Source organism: Chaetura pelagica, unplaced genomic scaffold (assembly GCF_000747805.2).
Source record: "Chaetura pelagica isolate M959 unplaced genomic scaffold, ChaPel_1.0 scaffold428, whole genome shotgun sequence".
NCBI classification, from domain to species: Eukaryota; Metazoa; Chordata; class Aves; order Apodiformes; family Apodidae; genus Chaetura; species Chaetura pelagica.
Window position 1 is genome coordinate 907,644 of NW_009954311.1, and position 14,789 is coordinate 922,432.

At 40.5% G+C, this 14,789-nt stretch overlaps 1 protein-coding gene across 1 annotated transcript in view; it reads left to right on the top strand.

The window, feature by feature from the left end:
* The first annotated feature begins 2,099 nt into the window (after nucleotides 1–2,099).
* The window catches only part of ARNT2 (aryl-hydrocarbon receptor nuclear translocator 2), a 66,638-nt gene continuing 53,948 nt past the window's right edge, over nucleotides 2,100–14,789 (top strand). The window contains exons 1-4 of the mRNA XM_010004072.1: nucleotides 2,100–2,146; nucleotides 5,187–5,231; nucleotides 7,747–7,960; nucleotides 10,195–10,408. Coding sequence (XP_010002374.1) covers nucleotides 2,100–2,146; nucleotides 5,187–5,231; nucleotides 7,747–7,960; nucleotides 10,195–10,408 — 520 coding nt within the window. The remainder of the gene's footprint in view (nucleotides 2,147–5,186; nucleotides 5,232–7,746; nucleotides 7,961–10,194; nucleotides 10,409–14,789) is intronic.

A 14,789-nucleotide genomic window follows, 5' to 3' on the forward strand; every position in this document is an offset into this window, starting at 1 on the left:
ACTTGAGATTTTCTTTTTCAGGTTTTGAAAGAGTTTTTTTCATTCTGCACAGTGACATGTGAAATTAGGAAATGTGTTTATTAACAAAGATGGGAGAGAAAGACATTTACTGTTGCATTTTTTTCAAGTTTTGACATAAAAATGAACTTTATGTTCAATTTCTTATTTTTTATTATGTAGTATTTGGAATAAAGTCAGTATTTTTAGCTTAACAAAGCAAAGACATTATTTAAAGATTTAGTTTACTACAGTCTGGTATTGCACCCAAATGAAAAAAATGTCTTACTAAAGCCTCCCCGAAAAGACTTTTCTCCATAGGTTAATATATTTTCTGCAGCCCTTATACCCCAGGTTTGAAACTGGAGGGTTCTTTCAGTTGTGTTTCAGTTGCCAGTGAAACCAGAGAAGGACAAGCCAGGCAGCTGAGGGGCTGCTGGCTTCAAAACCAGGTTTGGGGATAATTAGGTGAGCAGAAATGTAATTTATAGTGGAAATGGCAATTGCATCAAACTTCACCAAATTAAATATACATCTTTTCTTAAGACTCTTGGAGGAAAATGATTTTCTCTCTGCTTCCTCTGGAAATGAATAATCACTATGAATAATCTGGAAAATATTATCGTGACTTTTCTAATACTGTTCCTAATTCCTGTGCTTATTCACTGCCCTTGTCTTGGTTGTGGCTGTGACTCAAACGTGTCTGTTATTGACCAGCCTGTCTTGGTTGTCAGTTAAGAAGCCAGGTAGTATTACCTGACTGGCTCTCACACTTGTCTATGCTGATGTACTTCAGAGTACTTCAGATGGACTTTGTATCGTGGTTCCCACACTCTGAAAATACAAATATTAGTTTTTAATTGGTAGGGATTCCTTTTAATACTGAGATAAATATTATTGTCGCTTTGCAGGTGTTTTGCCTTTAATATGGCTTTTGTCTGTTACTGATAGAAAGAGCGTTAGAGACATGAAATCTGCAATTGTGTGAAGTTTTATTACACTGAACTGTTAGGAAGGTTAGAGGGTTAAAGAGAACACAACAAAACTTTTTGCAAAACAAAACATGATTTCTGTCTGCACAAATTACATTTAGGTGATTGCTCAGGGTCTGTTCATCATAATCCTGTATTTTTTATTAAAATTATTACGCTAATACAGTAATTGTATATCAGTTCGGTTCCTAATCTGCTTTAGTGGCAGTCACCCTCTTATAATTGGGTTATATATTTGTCCACCTCTAGGTGGCTAATTCAGGAAGTTAATCTTCCTTGTTTCTCTGTGTAAGAAGTGAAGAAGGAGGTTCCTGCTTTTTGTGGCTCCCAGGAGGAGCCAAACTGAAGGGCTGGGATTTGGCCCAAGGAAGAGCTCGTCTCTTCTGTCAACTTAAGAAGTAGGTCTGTGTCAGACACCAGGTAAGTTAGGTGCACAACAGACCTGTAGGTCATTTTAGCAATGACCACAGGAATACCACAAAGCAGTTGCCATCCACAGACTGGCTGGTAATTTGTGTGAAATGATTGGTAATATGGGGCAGGTCTGAAGAATGTCCCGCGGTTACAACCGGTAGCGGTGAGATAGATAATCCTCTTAGCAGGGAAACTGGGAATTTATTCTGCTTGATTTCTAATGTGCTTTTTTTAGACTGGGGCAAAAACAGTGGCCTGGTGTTTAGTATGTGTACAGCTTCAGAACTTTATTTGCTTTAGCCTTAATTTCAGTCATCCAACATAGAGTCCCCACTGATTTCTGTAAACTTCTATCAGGCCTACGAGATAATTACTTCTGACTATCTCACAGCAACTGTATTTGTTTAATATTTCCTTTTATTTGTTAATTTTAACAGTGCTGATTTCTGTGGAGAAGGACAGTGTTTAATTTTATTTTATTACTTTATTTTTTTTAAACCTTGTATTCTTTTTATTCCTGGCAGCTGATGAGCTACTTTTAGGGGGTCTGTAGATTATGAGCAAGACTGGAATCTACAGTTGTAAACACCTCTAGTCAAAATATAAATCAAACAAGGTTGAGAACCTCTGGCATGACTGTTCATGTCACCGTTGCCAACATCATGATTACTGATTCAGGAATCTTGCTTTTACAGAATGGACTTTGATGATGAAGATGGAGAGGGACCCAGCAAATTTTCAAGGTGAGCATTTACAAAGACTTGGTCAAATCACTGACTTCTTTCTGTGGAGAAAGACAGCTGTCTCACTACTGATGTTTTAAAGTCAATATGAATATGACTGAAGATCTTGCCAACAGCTTGACCTAAATTCTAGTTAGTGTTTTTATCAGCTTCCTCTGCAAATTAGACATCCTGGCAGAAGTCTGCCTAATGTAGTTATTGGCTTACAAAGCTGGCAAGGGTGTGTGTCATCATTTCAATCTGCAGTTATGTCAAATGAGAAAAATTGTGATTTTTAGCTTATTATTTCAACTGCTGTAGATGAACTTTGGTTACTTGACATTGCTGAAGTTGTCTTTCTGCCACTGAAAATAAATATATTTTGAATTTGTTTCAGATGTTAACTGCTTGTTAAAATAATATGACAGATCATTGAGGTGTGGATTGTTTTTTAAAGATTAGAGCTTATCATGTACTATTAGGTGTAACTGAATAGTAAAAATTGCCAAAATAAATGTTAATTAACATGGAATATTCTAGGCTAGAAGTAAAAGCAAACATTAAAGCATCATTACCATTTTTCACTTTTCCTTTTTTTTCTGGTCACACTGTTTGCATTTTTTTCGTTAGAAACCAAGCAGCTGCAGTGCAGGGTGAATACTTCGAGGCCTACCAAAAACTGCTGAATGCCCAAATTGCAGCTGTAGCTGTGTAGCAGCAGCCAAACATAGGGTTTTAACAAGATCTTCCCAGTCAGCCTGCAAAATAAGGGTGCTGAAGATGTGTTGTAACACCATATCATAACCTACTGGACAAGACCAGCAGCACCCCTGATTAGCTGGTGTCATTTACAGACAGGATATTCCAGGCAGGGTTTATTAGCCGTTCTGAATGTTTGCTGAAAGATAACATGTTAAGGGAGCAAAATTTGTGATCCATATGACCCAACCTGTGCCTGCTAAAGTGTCAGGGATTCGAGGCACAGTGGTACACGTTGGTCTGTCTTCATCCTGGCTTCAGCCTTCCAAAGTTTGATTGTGGGGAGAGCAAATAGTTCTATTATTTTTATTGGAGGAGTATCCTGTTCTGTGCTTAGGATCAGTTAATTTTAGATGTCAGATCAAAATTTGATACTTAAATCCTTAATGCTGTAAAACCCCCAGATTGTTCTGCTTTTAGAGAGTACAGGAAAACAGCACAGAGATGCCAAGAGCCATATTCAGATGTCTTCTTCTAGTTGTGTCCTCCTTTTAGGGCTTTTCCCTTCTCCAAATTGCCCATGTGACTGATTCCTAGCTTGTCTTGGTCAAGATTATTTGGTTAGTTCAAAAGTTTAAGCTAACCCAGCTGGCTTTGACTGAAGTGCCTAAAGAAGTAAGCATGCAGAGGGGTCAGCTGGGAGGCTGGAAGGGGGAAAAGAGAAGCTGAAGGCAATAACATCTTCAGCCTGTCCAACCAGAGAAGAGTGTATAGACAAGTCCCAAAGTAGCAGGAGCACAGGGGATGGTGGTGTTAGTATGGTACTCCATGAGGTAACACACCTTGCTTCTCAGGGGCTTCCAAGCCAGCTCAGGTATCTCTGCATGGCACCTCACCATCACATGGAGGTGTATGCATGTACTGCTCACACAACAGCATGTTGCCATTCCTCATTCAATCTGTCTTGTTGTTTAAAATTTTTCTGGGTTCAGTCTGTTCTCCGGGCAGGGTCAAGTGGAAGAAAGTGGCATTTTCACTTGAATGTTCAGAGGGTGCTGGTGTTTAAAGCAATGTAGAAAGAAACACAGCTCAAGTCTCACTTAAGCTTTCTCTTCAGAACTTGAATGAGTTTTACTGGGGAAGGAAAATATGAAGCCTCCTAGAGGGACTTGCATTGTTGGCATACTTAAAATCAGTTTTAATTAGTTTGAGAAGAAATAAAGAACAATTTAATTATTAGTTTTTTGGCAGAAAAAGGATGCTTAAATAGACTGCAATACCTTGCTAGCTAACACCTCCAAGTTTCATAAGCTCTGTTGTAATAAATTGCATCAATTTGAAAAAGCTCCTTCTAATATAAAATATCACCTGACTATCCTTGAACAGTAATAATATTCAAATCTAGAAAAAGCATTAGTTTTGGGTATTGTTGAAAAGCTACATTTCTGTTTTGGAGCAAGCAGTTTGGCTTCTCCAACAGTTAAGATCTTTTTCAAAACGTGCCTTTTGGTAGCTATTCTAGCAAAATCTAGTTTCAAAGGATTAGTATGTTTTTAGGAAAGGGAAAGGAAGAGCATCATATAATTTTTTTTTTTAGTGAAATGTCACATTGCTGCCTGTCTCTGGGACAATATTCAAAAACAGTGAAACTTTAATCCCATGAGGCAGAAGTCCCATGGATCAGGATTTCCTCCATACAGTTGCTGCACGTAGCGACTAACTTCTCTTGAGTAGGAATGAGATACCTGTTTAGTTCTAGGGATTGAAGCCCGTTTTAATTCCCCTTATTTACCCAGCAGTTTCCTCTCCTTGCCTGACTCTGCCAGTCTCCCAGCAGACAGTTCAGTCTCTGCACCTACCAGAGCTTTTTTCTGAAGGCTCAGTACCTGATGCGTTGCACTTAAGCCTGTGTCCCTGCCCTCCCGTGTTATCTGTAGACCATCAGTGCCCTCTGCTGAATGGAGTGAGTTGTGATTGCAATCTGGCAAAGATCCAGCTCTTTCACTTCCAGCATAGCAAGGAATATCTCATGGGCTGCTGTCGATGAAAGCTCAGTGGTGTTTTCTGTAATGGTGCTGGTCGCTAAGTTTCCCAAGCAGTGAGTGTATGTCAAAGTGTTTGCACAAATCCCCTGAAATGTGTCTCCAACTTTTTAAAATACACAAATGAAGCTTTTGAATCAGCATGGCTTGGAAGTTCCATCAGACTCTACATTTTCTTTGCTTAATTGTTCTCACACCCTCATTTTTCTTGCTGTTATTTGTAGTAGTTGGCAGTTGTGAACCTCTTTGCTTTCTGCTGTGTGTTGACTGTCATGTGATGCATAACCTTGGTGAATTAACATTTTATCTTTGGTTTCTAGGTATGATGCTGATCAAATCTCTGGTGATAAGGAAAAGTTTGCAAGGTAGGCGTGTTCTGTAGAGCTCTTCTGCTGAGAGAAAAGAGGGTGATGGTCGTGTCCAAAAAGTCTCAGTACCTGCACCTTAGTTTAGAGAGCTGGTTATTTTGTTTCTAGGTGGGACCATGATCAAAGTACTGCTGATACAGGAAGGATGGCCAGGTAGGAAAAAGGAAAATCAAATATGCTTTGCCCCCATTTTTATATTATATAGTGCCATTCTGACTGATCAAAAGTCAGAGCAGTTGTCTCATCCAAAAATGCCTGAAATCAGAAATACTGACACCAGACCTAAATAAGCTTGGATCAGCTTCCACAGTCTCCCAAAACAACTTCCCTCCAAAATATCCGTATAAAAACGAAGTTACAAATTACAGAATTAGGACATCATTCTCTATACATGTTTATGAATGTCAGGGTTCCTAGGGCAAACACTTTTGGAGGAGTAGCACAGCCCCTCTTTTTTTTTCAAGAGCTTAAATTTGTACTAGTTTCAGGAAAGTTTTCAGACTTTTGTTTGATTGAATGTTTTCATGGCCAGTTGATTAAAATACTATTACATTTTAGCTTTTGTTATCATAAATTAAATGGACTGTTAGATATCCTTCTCTTTCTTCTTGGGAAGTTTTGCAGTCTCTTTGTTTACCCTTTGGAATTATTGTTTTTGATGTTCAGGAGTATTAAAGTACTTCCTTGGCAGACAATGGAATACGTTTTCTAAAAACATAAAATAGATATTGAATATGTGTGTTCTTTGTCTCTCTCTTGATCACCATTTCTGTGAAAATGCTGAAGCTTTCATGATGCAAGAATGTTTTTCTTCCCCTTGTCCATATTTGTCTCCATGTAAATGCTGACATGTACACATGAGTGCTCTTATGTATGTGTGCAGTGTCAGACAGGCTGTTCTGCTTGTGTATGTGTGTAGGATCCAGCTCCCACAGGCACTGTTCTCTCCTGCCTCTGTGCAGACCCACACAAAGGCTGTTTATCAGCCATTTGGAATGGGGAGGCTCATTGTTATGGTAATAGATAGTTAAGTAGGTAGTGACCTTAACCAAGGGACTGCTGCAATTTGCTGGAGGACCATGGACTGTCATTGCAGGGACCTACAGCTGGAATTTCTGATTATCAGATGGTAAGCATAGGCATCAGTAGGAGTAATAAGTCTGCAACTAGCCCTGACAAGTGGCACTTCTGAAGACAATGCCTCCTGCATACACCCCCTGTACGTGCATTCTTCCCTGTGTTTTTAGAAAAAGCTCCATTATTCAGAGTAGCCAAAAAGCATGCCAAGCCTAGCTTTTACATTCATGATCACTGTTCATAACAGTCAGCCCCAAAAATTGTAGCAGTTGTTTCTAATGTTGTGTTATTGTACCAGTCAGTGCTGGGGGACTCTCCTCGTGATCACCTTTCACATCTTGTTGGATCAGCCAGCGATCCCACAAGAAACTGCCATGCACAGTTCATTGAAATCAGTGGAAGATGCTGCTTTGACATCTGAAGTATCATATACCTGTTGTGTACTTGTATTTAGCTGCCACCTGACAGGTACAGTATGGGAAAAATAACTACTAGGCACTGTAGTATTCAAGGTCCATCTGAACCACCTCAGATATACATATTCGTGTAATTCCATAATAGTAATCAAGTAAGGGTAATTTGCAGTATGGGAAAACTGAACACCCAGATCTTAAGTTCTGAAAGATTTTGGTGATTGTCCATTTTGAGAATTCTGGAATTTGATTCACCACCTCAGTCATGTGTTTGCTATAAAGAATAAGAACATTGGAGCTTGGCTCGAAGTGGAGTAGCATTAAATACTGTCATTGTTATTTCCCTGCTGGGCTAGATTGTTCTCAAACAAAAATTCTGATGTCTGACAAACCGGATGTTTACTTGCTGTCTTTTGCACTCCTTTTGTTTATTTACTGGGGTTTTGTATGTGCTGTTACACCATATATGGTCCCAGTCCTGCAGCTTTTAGGCATGCAGGAACTCCCAACAGGAATGTGGGATGTTCCACACAGCATTGCAGGACTGGAGATCTGTCTTGTCTTTGGGCTTTTTTGTAAGTCGGTACTGATGCTTACTACTGACCTCATCCAGCTGTTAGTAAGAGGTTTCTGCTTAAAGAGCCCTTTTATAAGCAAACCCATCCCTTTGATGATTTGGGACTTTGGCTGGAGTTGGCAATTGTCAGTTCCTCTCGTCTTCATGCTTCCTTTTTTTGGTCCTTAAACCAAAGGAGATCAAACTGTTTAAGAGATGAAGGCCAGAAGCCAGTAGCTAGAAATGCAGGTTCTTTTTTAACAGCTATGGACAAATCATATTTATCCTCTGTGGCCTGGATTTTCTGTCTATAAACTGAGGGCTAATAGTACTTAGCTTTGTGAAGCAGTTTATTGCCCTGCAGCGACAAGGAAAGAAGTGCAAAGTGTTACAGTTTGTTACCTCCATACTTAACACTGATCACCTGTGCTTTTCTGTTGATTTGGTGTTTCTTTTCAATGTTCAGGGAGAATCACAGTGAGATTGAGAGACGCAGGAGAAATAAGATGACACAGTACATCACTGAGCTGTCTGACATGGTGCCCACTTGTAGCGCCCTGGCTCGGAAGCCCGACAAGCTGACTATTCTTCGGATGGCGGTTTCACACATGAAATCCATGCGGGGCACTGGGAACAAATCTACTGATGGAGCTTACAAGCCTTCATTTCTTACAGAACAGGTAGATTTTTTGCAAATACCTGTTTTCTCTGGTTAGGGGTCTTAAGCGATATAAGAAGATGCTGAGAGGAGGAGGGGCTGTTGTATGGTAACTGGTACAAGTTACGTGTCCAGGATGTGAATAGAGACAATTTTATGTGACTGTTGGGACTTGAGCTGAACTGTATGACAAATCCCCCTCTCTGAAACAGCAAGATGGGCATTCTTATCATTGAGGTCTGTCCATTTGAAAAGCAAGCTGCTTGCCAGCTCTCATAATCTGAAAGGAATTTTCACCTCCAGAACTGGATTCTTTCCATCCTAACAAAGATTCTCTAAAACAGGTAGAAATTTCTCTGGAAAGACCTGCCTCTCCCTCCTAGGTTTAGAGGAATGTTCAAAACATTGTTTAGTCTCAATGCCTAAATTCTTAGCAGCTGAACTAGGCAGAAATTAATCCCATCTGTACTGGCTGAGGTACTTCCTTGGTTGTATTTTTGATGGAAGAAGGAAGATGCACCCAGTGCTTGAAAGAAAAACCATTTAACTGAGTGCACTGAAAATTCCTATGACCTTCATTGTTTTTGAAGTCCGATGGGTGTGATGACCATTTTTGTCATCTGAACAATTTAAGCACTTACATGTGTAAGTTATGGCTAGAGGCAGCAGCAGCTTCTGCTGACCTCTCAGTGTTCACATCTCTGACTATTCTGGCTTTCCTGAAGTGCATTTCTGGAGGGACTGAGCCATTCAGCTGGTGATTGGCAGGGCACCCTTGTCACTTCTCACTGCAACTTTTTGGTTTCTTTGAACCTAGCAGGATTACAGTCTTCACCTTTGTTAACAGTGTATGCAAAACAGCTCTCATTGTCCTCCGCATAGTGCAGCTAGCTATTTTTATTTTTACTTCTATTTTTACTTTTTACAAGGGCTTGTAGTGAGAGGACAAGGGGTAATGGATTAAAGCTGGAAGAGGGGAGATTTAGGTTAGACATTAGGAAGAAATTCTTTAGTGTGAGGATGGTGAGACACTGGCACAGGTTGCCCAGGGAAGTTGTGGAAGTCCCATCCCTGGAAGTGTTCAAGGCCAGGCTGGATGGGGCTCTGAACAACCTGGTCTAGTGGGAGGTGTCCCTGGCCATGCAGGGGAGGTTGGAACTAGATGATATTTAAGGTTTCTTCCAACTCAAACTGTTTAGTGATTCTGTGGTTTATTAAGTGGTTCAGAATTAATGTGCTTGCTCTAAAATAAAATGTCAATAAAATAAAAACTGATGATCAGTTACGAGTTTCTTGAGATGAGTTACCCAGTTCCTTAGCAGAATTTACCAGACTACGATCCTCACCTTATCAGCTAGTATCTGGCTACTGGCACACTAACTGTGCTGAGCTTTCTAACCTGGAATGGGACTCAGATTTTCCAAAGCTTTCTGTCTGAGTTCTAGATCAGTATCTTAAAAAGCTCTAGTGGTCACTGGAGCCACCAAGCAAAGGATGTTCCCAGGAGTTGGAGTGGTAGTTGTCCTTTTTTTCCCATGAGGGGTTTTCAAGCTCTGTTGAGCAAAGGTAGTTTTTATGTGACATACATGCGAACAGCAATGGGGTGTTCCATACTCTTTGAGACTCTGAGTCTCAATATTCACAGGCTGGAAAAGAAAACCAAGTAGAGATCCAGTCTTCTTGTGTAGTGGCTCAGGCCCCGTAATGGAAGGGGAGGCTGGGGATTCCTGTCCCTGTTCCCATTACACTTTCTGCTTTTTATCCAATGAGTGTTTAATTTACAAGCAGAGCTCATCCTGAGGGGAAAAAGGAAAAAAACAACAATCCAGAAATATTTGTTGGTTTCTTTCTAATGAAAATATTCAGGACGTTTAATTAAGGAATGAGTTTGCCATATGAGTTATAACTCTTCATTTCCTTTGTTTGTACTCTTAAATAACTTTATTTTTTTAATGTTAGATATCTATCATTTTGTAATGCAGTGAGTTTTAGTTACTCTAATTTTCCTAAAGTGCCTTGAGATCACCAGATGAAAGGCAATAAAGGAAAACAAGGTTTTGTTTGCTATTAAGATCAGCAGTTGATGGTTTGCTGCAAGGTTGGTTGTGATGTTACATCAATACTACAGTGAAAATTTCTGCCTTGCTTGTGATCAGCTACTAAGATCACAAGAAAGCAATATTCTTTGGCAGTGGCAGATGTGTGATTTAATTGCCTTTTCTTGCTGGCATTCTGATAAAATCCTTTCTTTGGAAGGAACTGAAACATCTTATCCTGGAGGCTGCAGATGGGTTCCTGTTTGTAGTTGCAGCAGAGACGGGAAGAGTGATCTACGTATCAGACTCTGTGACTCCTGTGCTGAACCAGCCCCAGTCTGAATGGTTTGGCAGCACTTTGTATGAACAGGTTCATCCAGATGATGTGGAAAAGCTGAGAGAGCAACTGTGTACATCTGAGAACTCTATGACAGGTCAGATATGTCTGATACATGATTCCGTGTGTTATGGATTCCTGTGGAGTTTTTCTGATATTCAACATGCCTGGTGTAAAAATCTGTTAAAAAAAAATAAATCAGCAAGATTAAACTGCTTTTTTCTTGCAGCCAATGCAGTAATATAAATATTGTTTTGTCTGACTATGTTTTTCTTCCTTTTTGTTTGACTTCAGTCAAACCACCTTCATGTAGCTTAGCATTCAAACTTCTGCCTTGGGTGGGTTTGGAGTCTGGATTGTTCTCAGGCATGGTCTGGAAATCTAGATTGTTTTCCTTTCATCTTCAATGAACTTGTGACTTGTTTACAACTATGTGTTTCTTCAGGGCAGTGTGTATTTTGAAGGCAAAAATCATAATTTTCCATTTCAGTAAAAATTTCTCATGGTTTGCTAACGGGAATCCTGGGGTAAAAATCCAGTGTTTGGCAGCTGAAAATTCTGTGGATTTTTAACAAGAGGCTTGTTCCTGTAGCAGTGGTGTAAGTTAGTTCTAAGTTGAATACCTATCATTCTGCACGTAAAACTAAACCATATTCTTATCTTCAGTATAACTCTGGCATTTACAGTTGTTCATGCTCAAGACTGCCAGTAGGAAGCTGCTCTTGTCTTTAACACTGTATATGTGTCTTACAGCTATGAGGATTAACTAAATCCTGTTTTAACTGAAACTTGGAAAGGAGGAAACCCAGCTTCTCTTTTTATTCTTCCACAAAGAACATTTATAGCTGAAGGAAAGAGGAAAAAGGCTTAATAATACTTAAAACAAAATCTCAATCCATTCAAAAGTCACATAATTTCTCTTGCTTCAGTGATTCAAAATTTTGACTTGGTTTGCTGGAAATTTTGGTGTGTTTCATAACTCAAAGGACAGTGTTCCAGTTTTGAGTGAACCTGCGCACTGTTTACAGCTTCCATGTCAAAACAGTGCCAAAGTCATGATTTCCTGTGGTTTGAATGTGATGTGGTTTTGGCAGAGCTTTCCTGCATTCAAATTAGAAACTCAAAGCAAAAATCTGTGGTGAAAATCCAGATGGATCAAAACCAAGTGAACAGTTAGGGGAACCTGGGCAGAGCAAAACAGCTGAGTCTCATACCATGAGACCTGCAAAAGAGGAGAGCCTCTGTTTAAATATGTAGCATGTAATACATTTTAATGTATGTACAGTCCTCCTCCAAGAAGCAATTACTCCAGAGCCTCAGTCAGGAGTCCTGATTTGAATTCCAAAAGTGCTCAGTTCTGGGGCTTAACCTGCTCAAACCAGAGTAGGACTAGTCAAACGTAGAGCACTTCTGAAAACCCAATTCTGTATTTTTTCCGGCTTTAACTATGTGCTTTCTTTTACACTGAATGTGTCTGTAGCCAGTGGGAAGAGAAGTTCAAACTGCAGTATTTATGAAGCTAAATCTTTTCCCTGCCTGGGTCATTTGGAGTTGTCAGTGTGATACTGAAGGCTTGTAAATCTGCTCTACGTGGACTGCTGAACATTTTAGCAGTGTGAGCAAAACATCAGCCTGTTTAGAGCCAGGGCAGCTACACTCCTTAAGGTGCAGAGGCAGGGTAGATGTAGAATAGGGGCTGGAAAGTATGTAGGTACAACTGTTCCAAGCAAGTGCCAGTAAGAACAGTGCATAATTGGTCCTAACTAAATGGGGCACATTGTGTGAGTTTTCCTTTACAGGGTTACTGTGGTTACATGTACAGTGCATTGGTTTTGGCCAGCTGAACACCTCACAAGCTATAAACACAATCATCAGTCTGCTGCTGAATTGAGCATAGACAGAGTTACGGGTACATCGTCTATGAGGATCTCACATGAGAATGGATTTTTAAGGTGTCTGCTGCATCTTTCTAGCTGTTTAATAAAATTAGTGTAAAGCAAGTGACATCATAACGTAGTCCTGCTTTTTTTGAGTAGCCTTGAAAGTTCTGACTGTTGAAGTACATTTAGAGTAGTAGTAGTTTTGTCAGTCTGAGGGGCAGGCATATAAACAAAAAGCTCTAGATTTGCATTTCCTTGACTTTGTAAGATACTATTGAGAGAAGCAGTCTTTTGTAAGGACTGTCAGTCCTACATCAGTTCTTTTACAGACAGCATGGTGCAGGAGTCTGTGAGCCTCACTCTCATTCCTTTGAGATACTTTTTTGGGAGCAAGGTGATTCTTGAGCCAGTTCAATCAGTTACATTTTCCTTCCTGTAACACCAGCCATATTGAGAGTAGCAGCTTTGTAACAGGTAGAAAGAAAACAATATTGCAGTGATCAGAAATACAGAAATAATGGGTACCTTAGTGACATTTTAACATAAGTCAAGTAGGCACATGCATTTCTTTTATTTCAGTGTATGTCAAAGAATCTGGGCAGCCCCCAACTCTGTCTTGGCTTTTCCAGAGTTCTATTTCATGCAGAACAAAGGACAATGCAGAGCTTGAGATGCAAACTGCAAACCAGCCAGCACTGCAGACAGCAGGAAAATCCTCATCTTCTAGTGAAGAAGATCTGGCTGTTGAGCACAGGAGCTGCTTAGGGAAAAGAGGAGACTGGCAAGTGAAAGTATTACATGATTTTATTTTAAATTTTGCTCTCTTCCTCATCTCAGGGTCCATTTCCTCAACATTGTAACCTTCTCCTTCAGCCCTGGATCTGGGGAATCAATGACAGCATCTTGACAAGGGAGAAGCTTCACTTGCCTTGCATCAGATCAGAGCAATGTCCTTTGGTTGTGTTGGTTTGTCCTGTTACTAGCACTGATGGTTAGTGCTGCATTGCTGGGGTTTTCCCAGCACCTCTTAGCAATCCTGCTTATCCTGAGAAGCTGTTCCAGACCTTGAGGACTTGGGAGGCTGCCACTGCCAAAGGGGAGTGACAGAGAACAAGTTAGTGAAGGAAGCAGGCTCCCTCTCACGTTTCTGCCCCCAGGAATAAGACTGGGACCGTGGTAGTGTGAGCATTTCTTTGGCAGCCACAGCAGCTTATGCAATCCTCACCTCATCTCACCCCCTCCTCCTTTGGCACTTGAGTGGTGCAGTGAGTCACATCAACGGGACTGGCCCAGCCCAGAGCTCAGCTGAGCAAAAAACCCTTTATTTTGGTAGGGGTGGCTCTTATCATAGGTTTGCTTGAACTCCTGTTCTAACAATGAGGAGAAGTGGGGACTGAATAGTTAAGGGTGAGGAGAAGACAGGACTTCAGGAGCAGTAAAAGCCTGTGCCAAGTTGAAATGGCTGTTCAAGTATGGCCTAAACCATGTAGTGCATTTGGGGAGTTCATTGCTTGCTCTATTTTTAACTCACAGGATATGGGGAAGGATGGATAGTTTCTGTTCTATTTTATATCCTTGGAGATTTTATTCCCTGGAAATGGAACAATTGTCTGCTTGTTTATTGTACGTTATTTGCTAACATTGTAGCAGCAGGAAAGCTGAACTGGGAAATATGTATGGGAAATGATCTAGAAAAGGCAGCAACTAAGATTTGATGATAATATCAAGCAGTGCTCCCAAGAAGTCGTTACATGCGTCATGAACGTGATGAATGAGGATGAGGCAGATATTCAGAGTAATGATTTATTTCCCCCCCCTTGTTCTTGGAAATCTGCAGAGGGGAAAACAAATAAATTCAAATACAGATGGAGATCAGGTCCCACAGTAGGATCCGTTAGCAAAGATCTCTTTGTCCTTAGGATGCACTGATGAAACTTGATTGGTGTTGGGTTCAGATGCAGGTTCAGGGTTGCAAGTTTTGAAGGGCTGAATGGCAACCAGTGTGGTGGAATCCTAATGCAAGCAAGAGCCTCTAAGCAGCTGCAGACAGCAAATCTCTGATGGCACAGAGAACAAACAGAGCTTGGATTTAAGTGCAAAGAACGACTTTTGAAGAATACCTCCTCTATATTTACTCTCCAAAAAATGACTGAGAAAGTATTTCAGTAGACTGTCCATCCATTAAAATACAGTGTTCCAGAACAGTTTGCCAGGTTTATTTCTACCCATCTAATTCTCCATAAGCAGTTCATGAGAGAGCAGAATAGAGAATATAGGTATCTCTGTATAATTGCCTGGAAATACTGCAGCTGATTCCTTGATGTGTCTGAGATATGCTTGTCAAGGCTGTGGAGGTGCATGTTCTGCAACTGTCATTTCCAGTGGAACAAATGGGAAACACCCAAGTTTATTATATTCAGCTCTGAGCTCCAAGAAGCATGGCACATAGTAATCCAACTACAACATTTTCCCTCAGCCTCACTCTCTGTAGCTCTGGTGAGGCAGGGAGCAGCATAGGTAATCCTGTCCATGGCACAGAGCCTCCTCGGGCCAGTCTGGATCAGGAGTCCTTGGAAACTGCTTTGGCTGAGTGGTTAA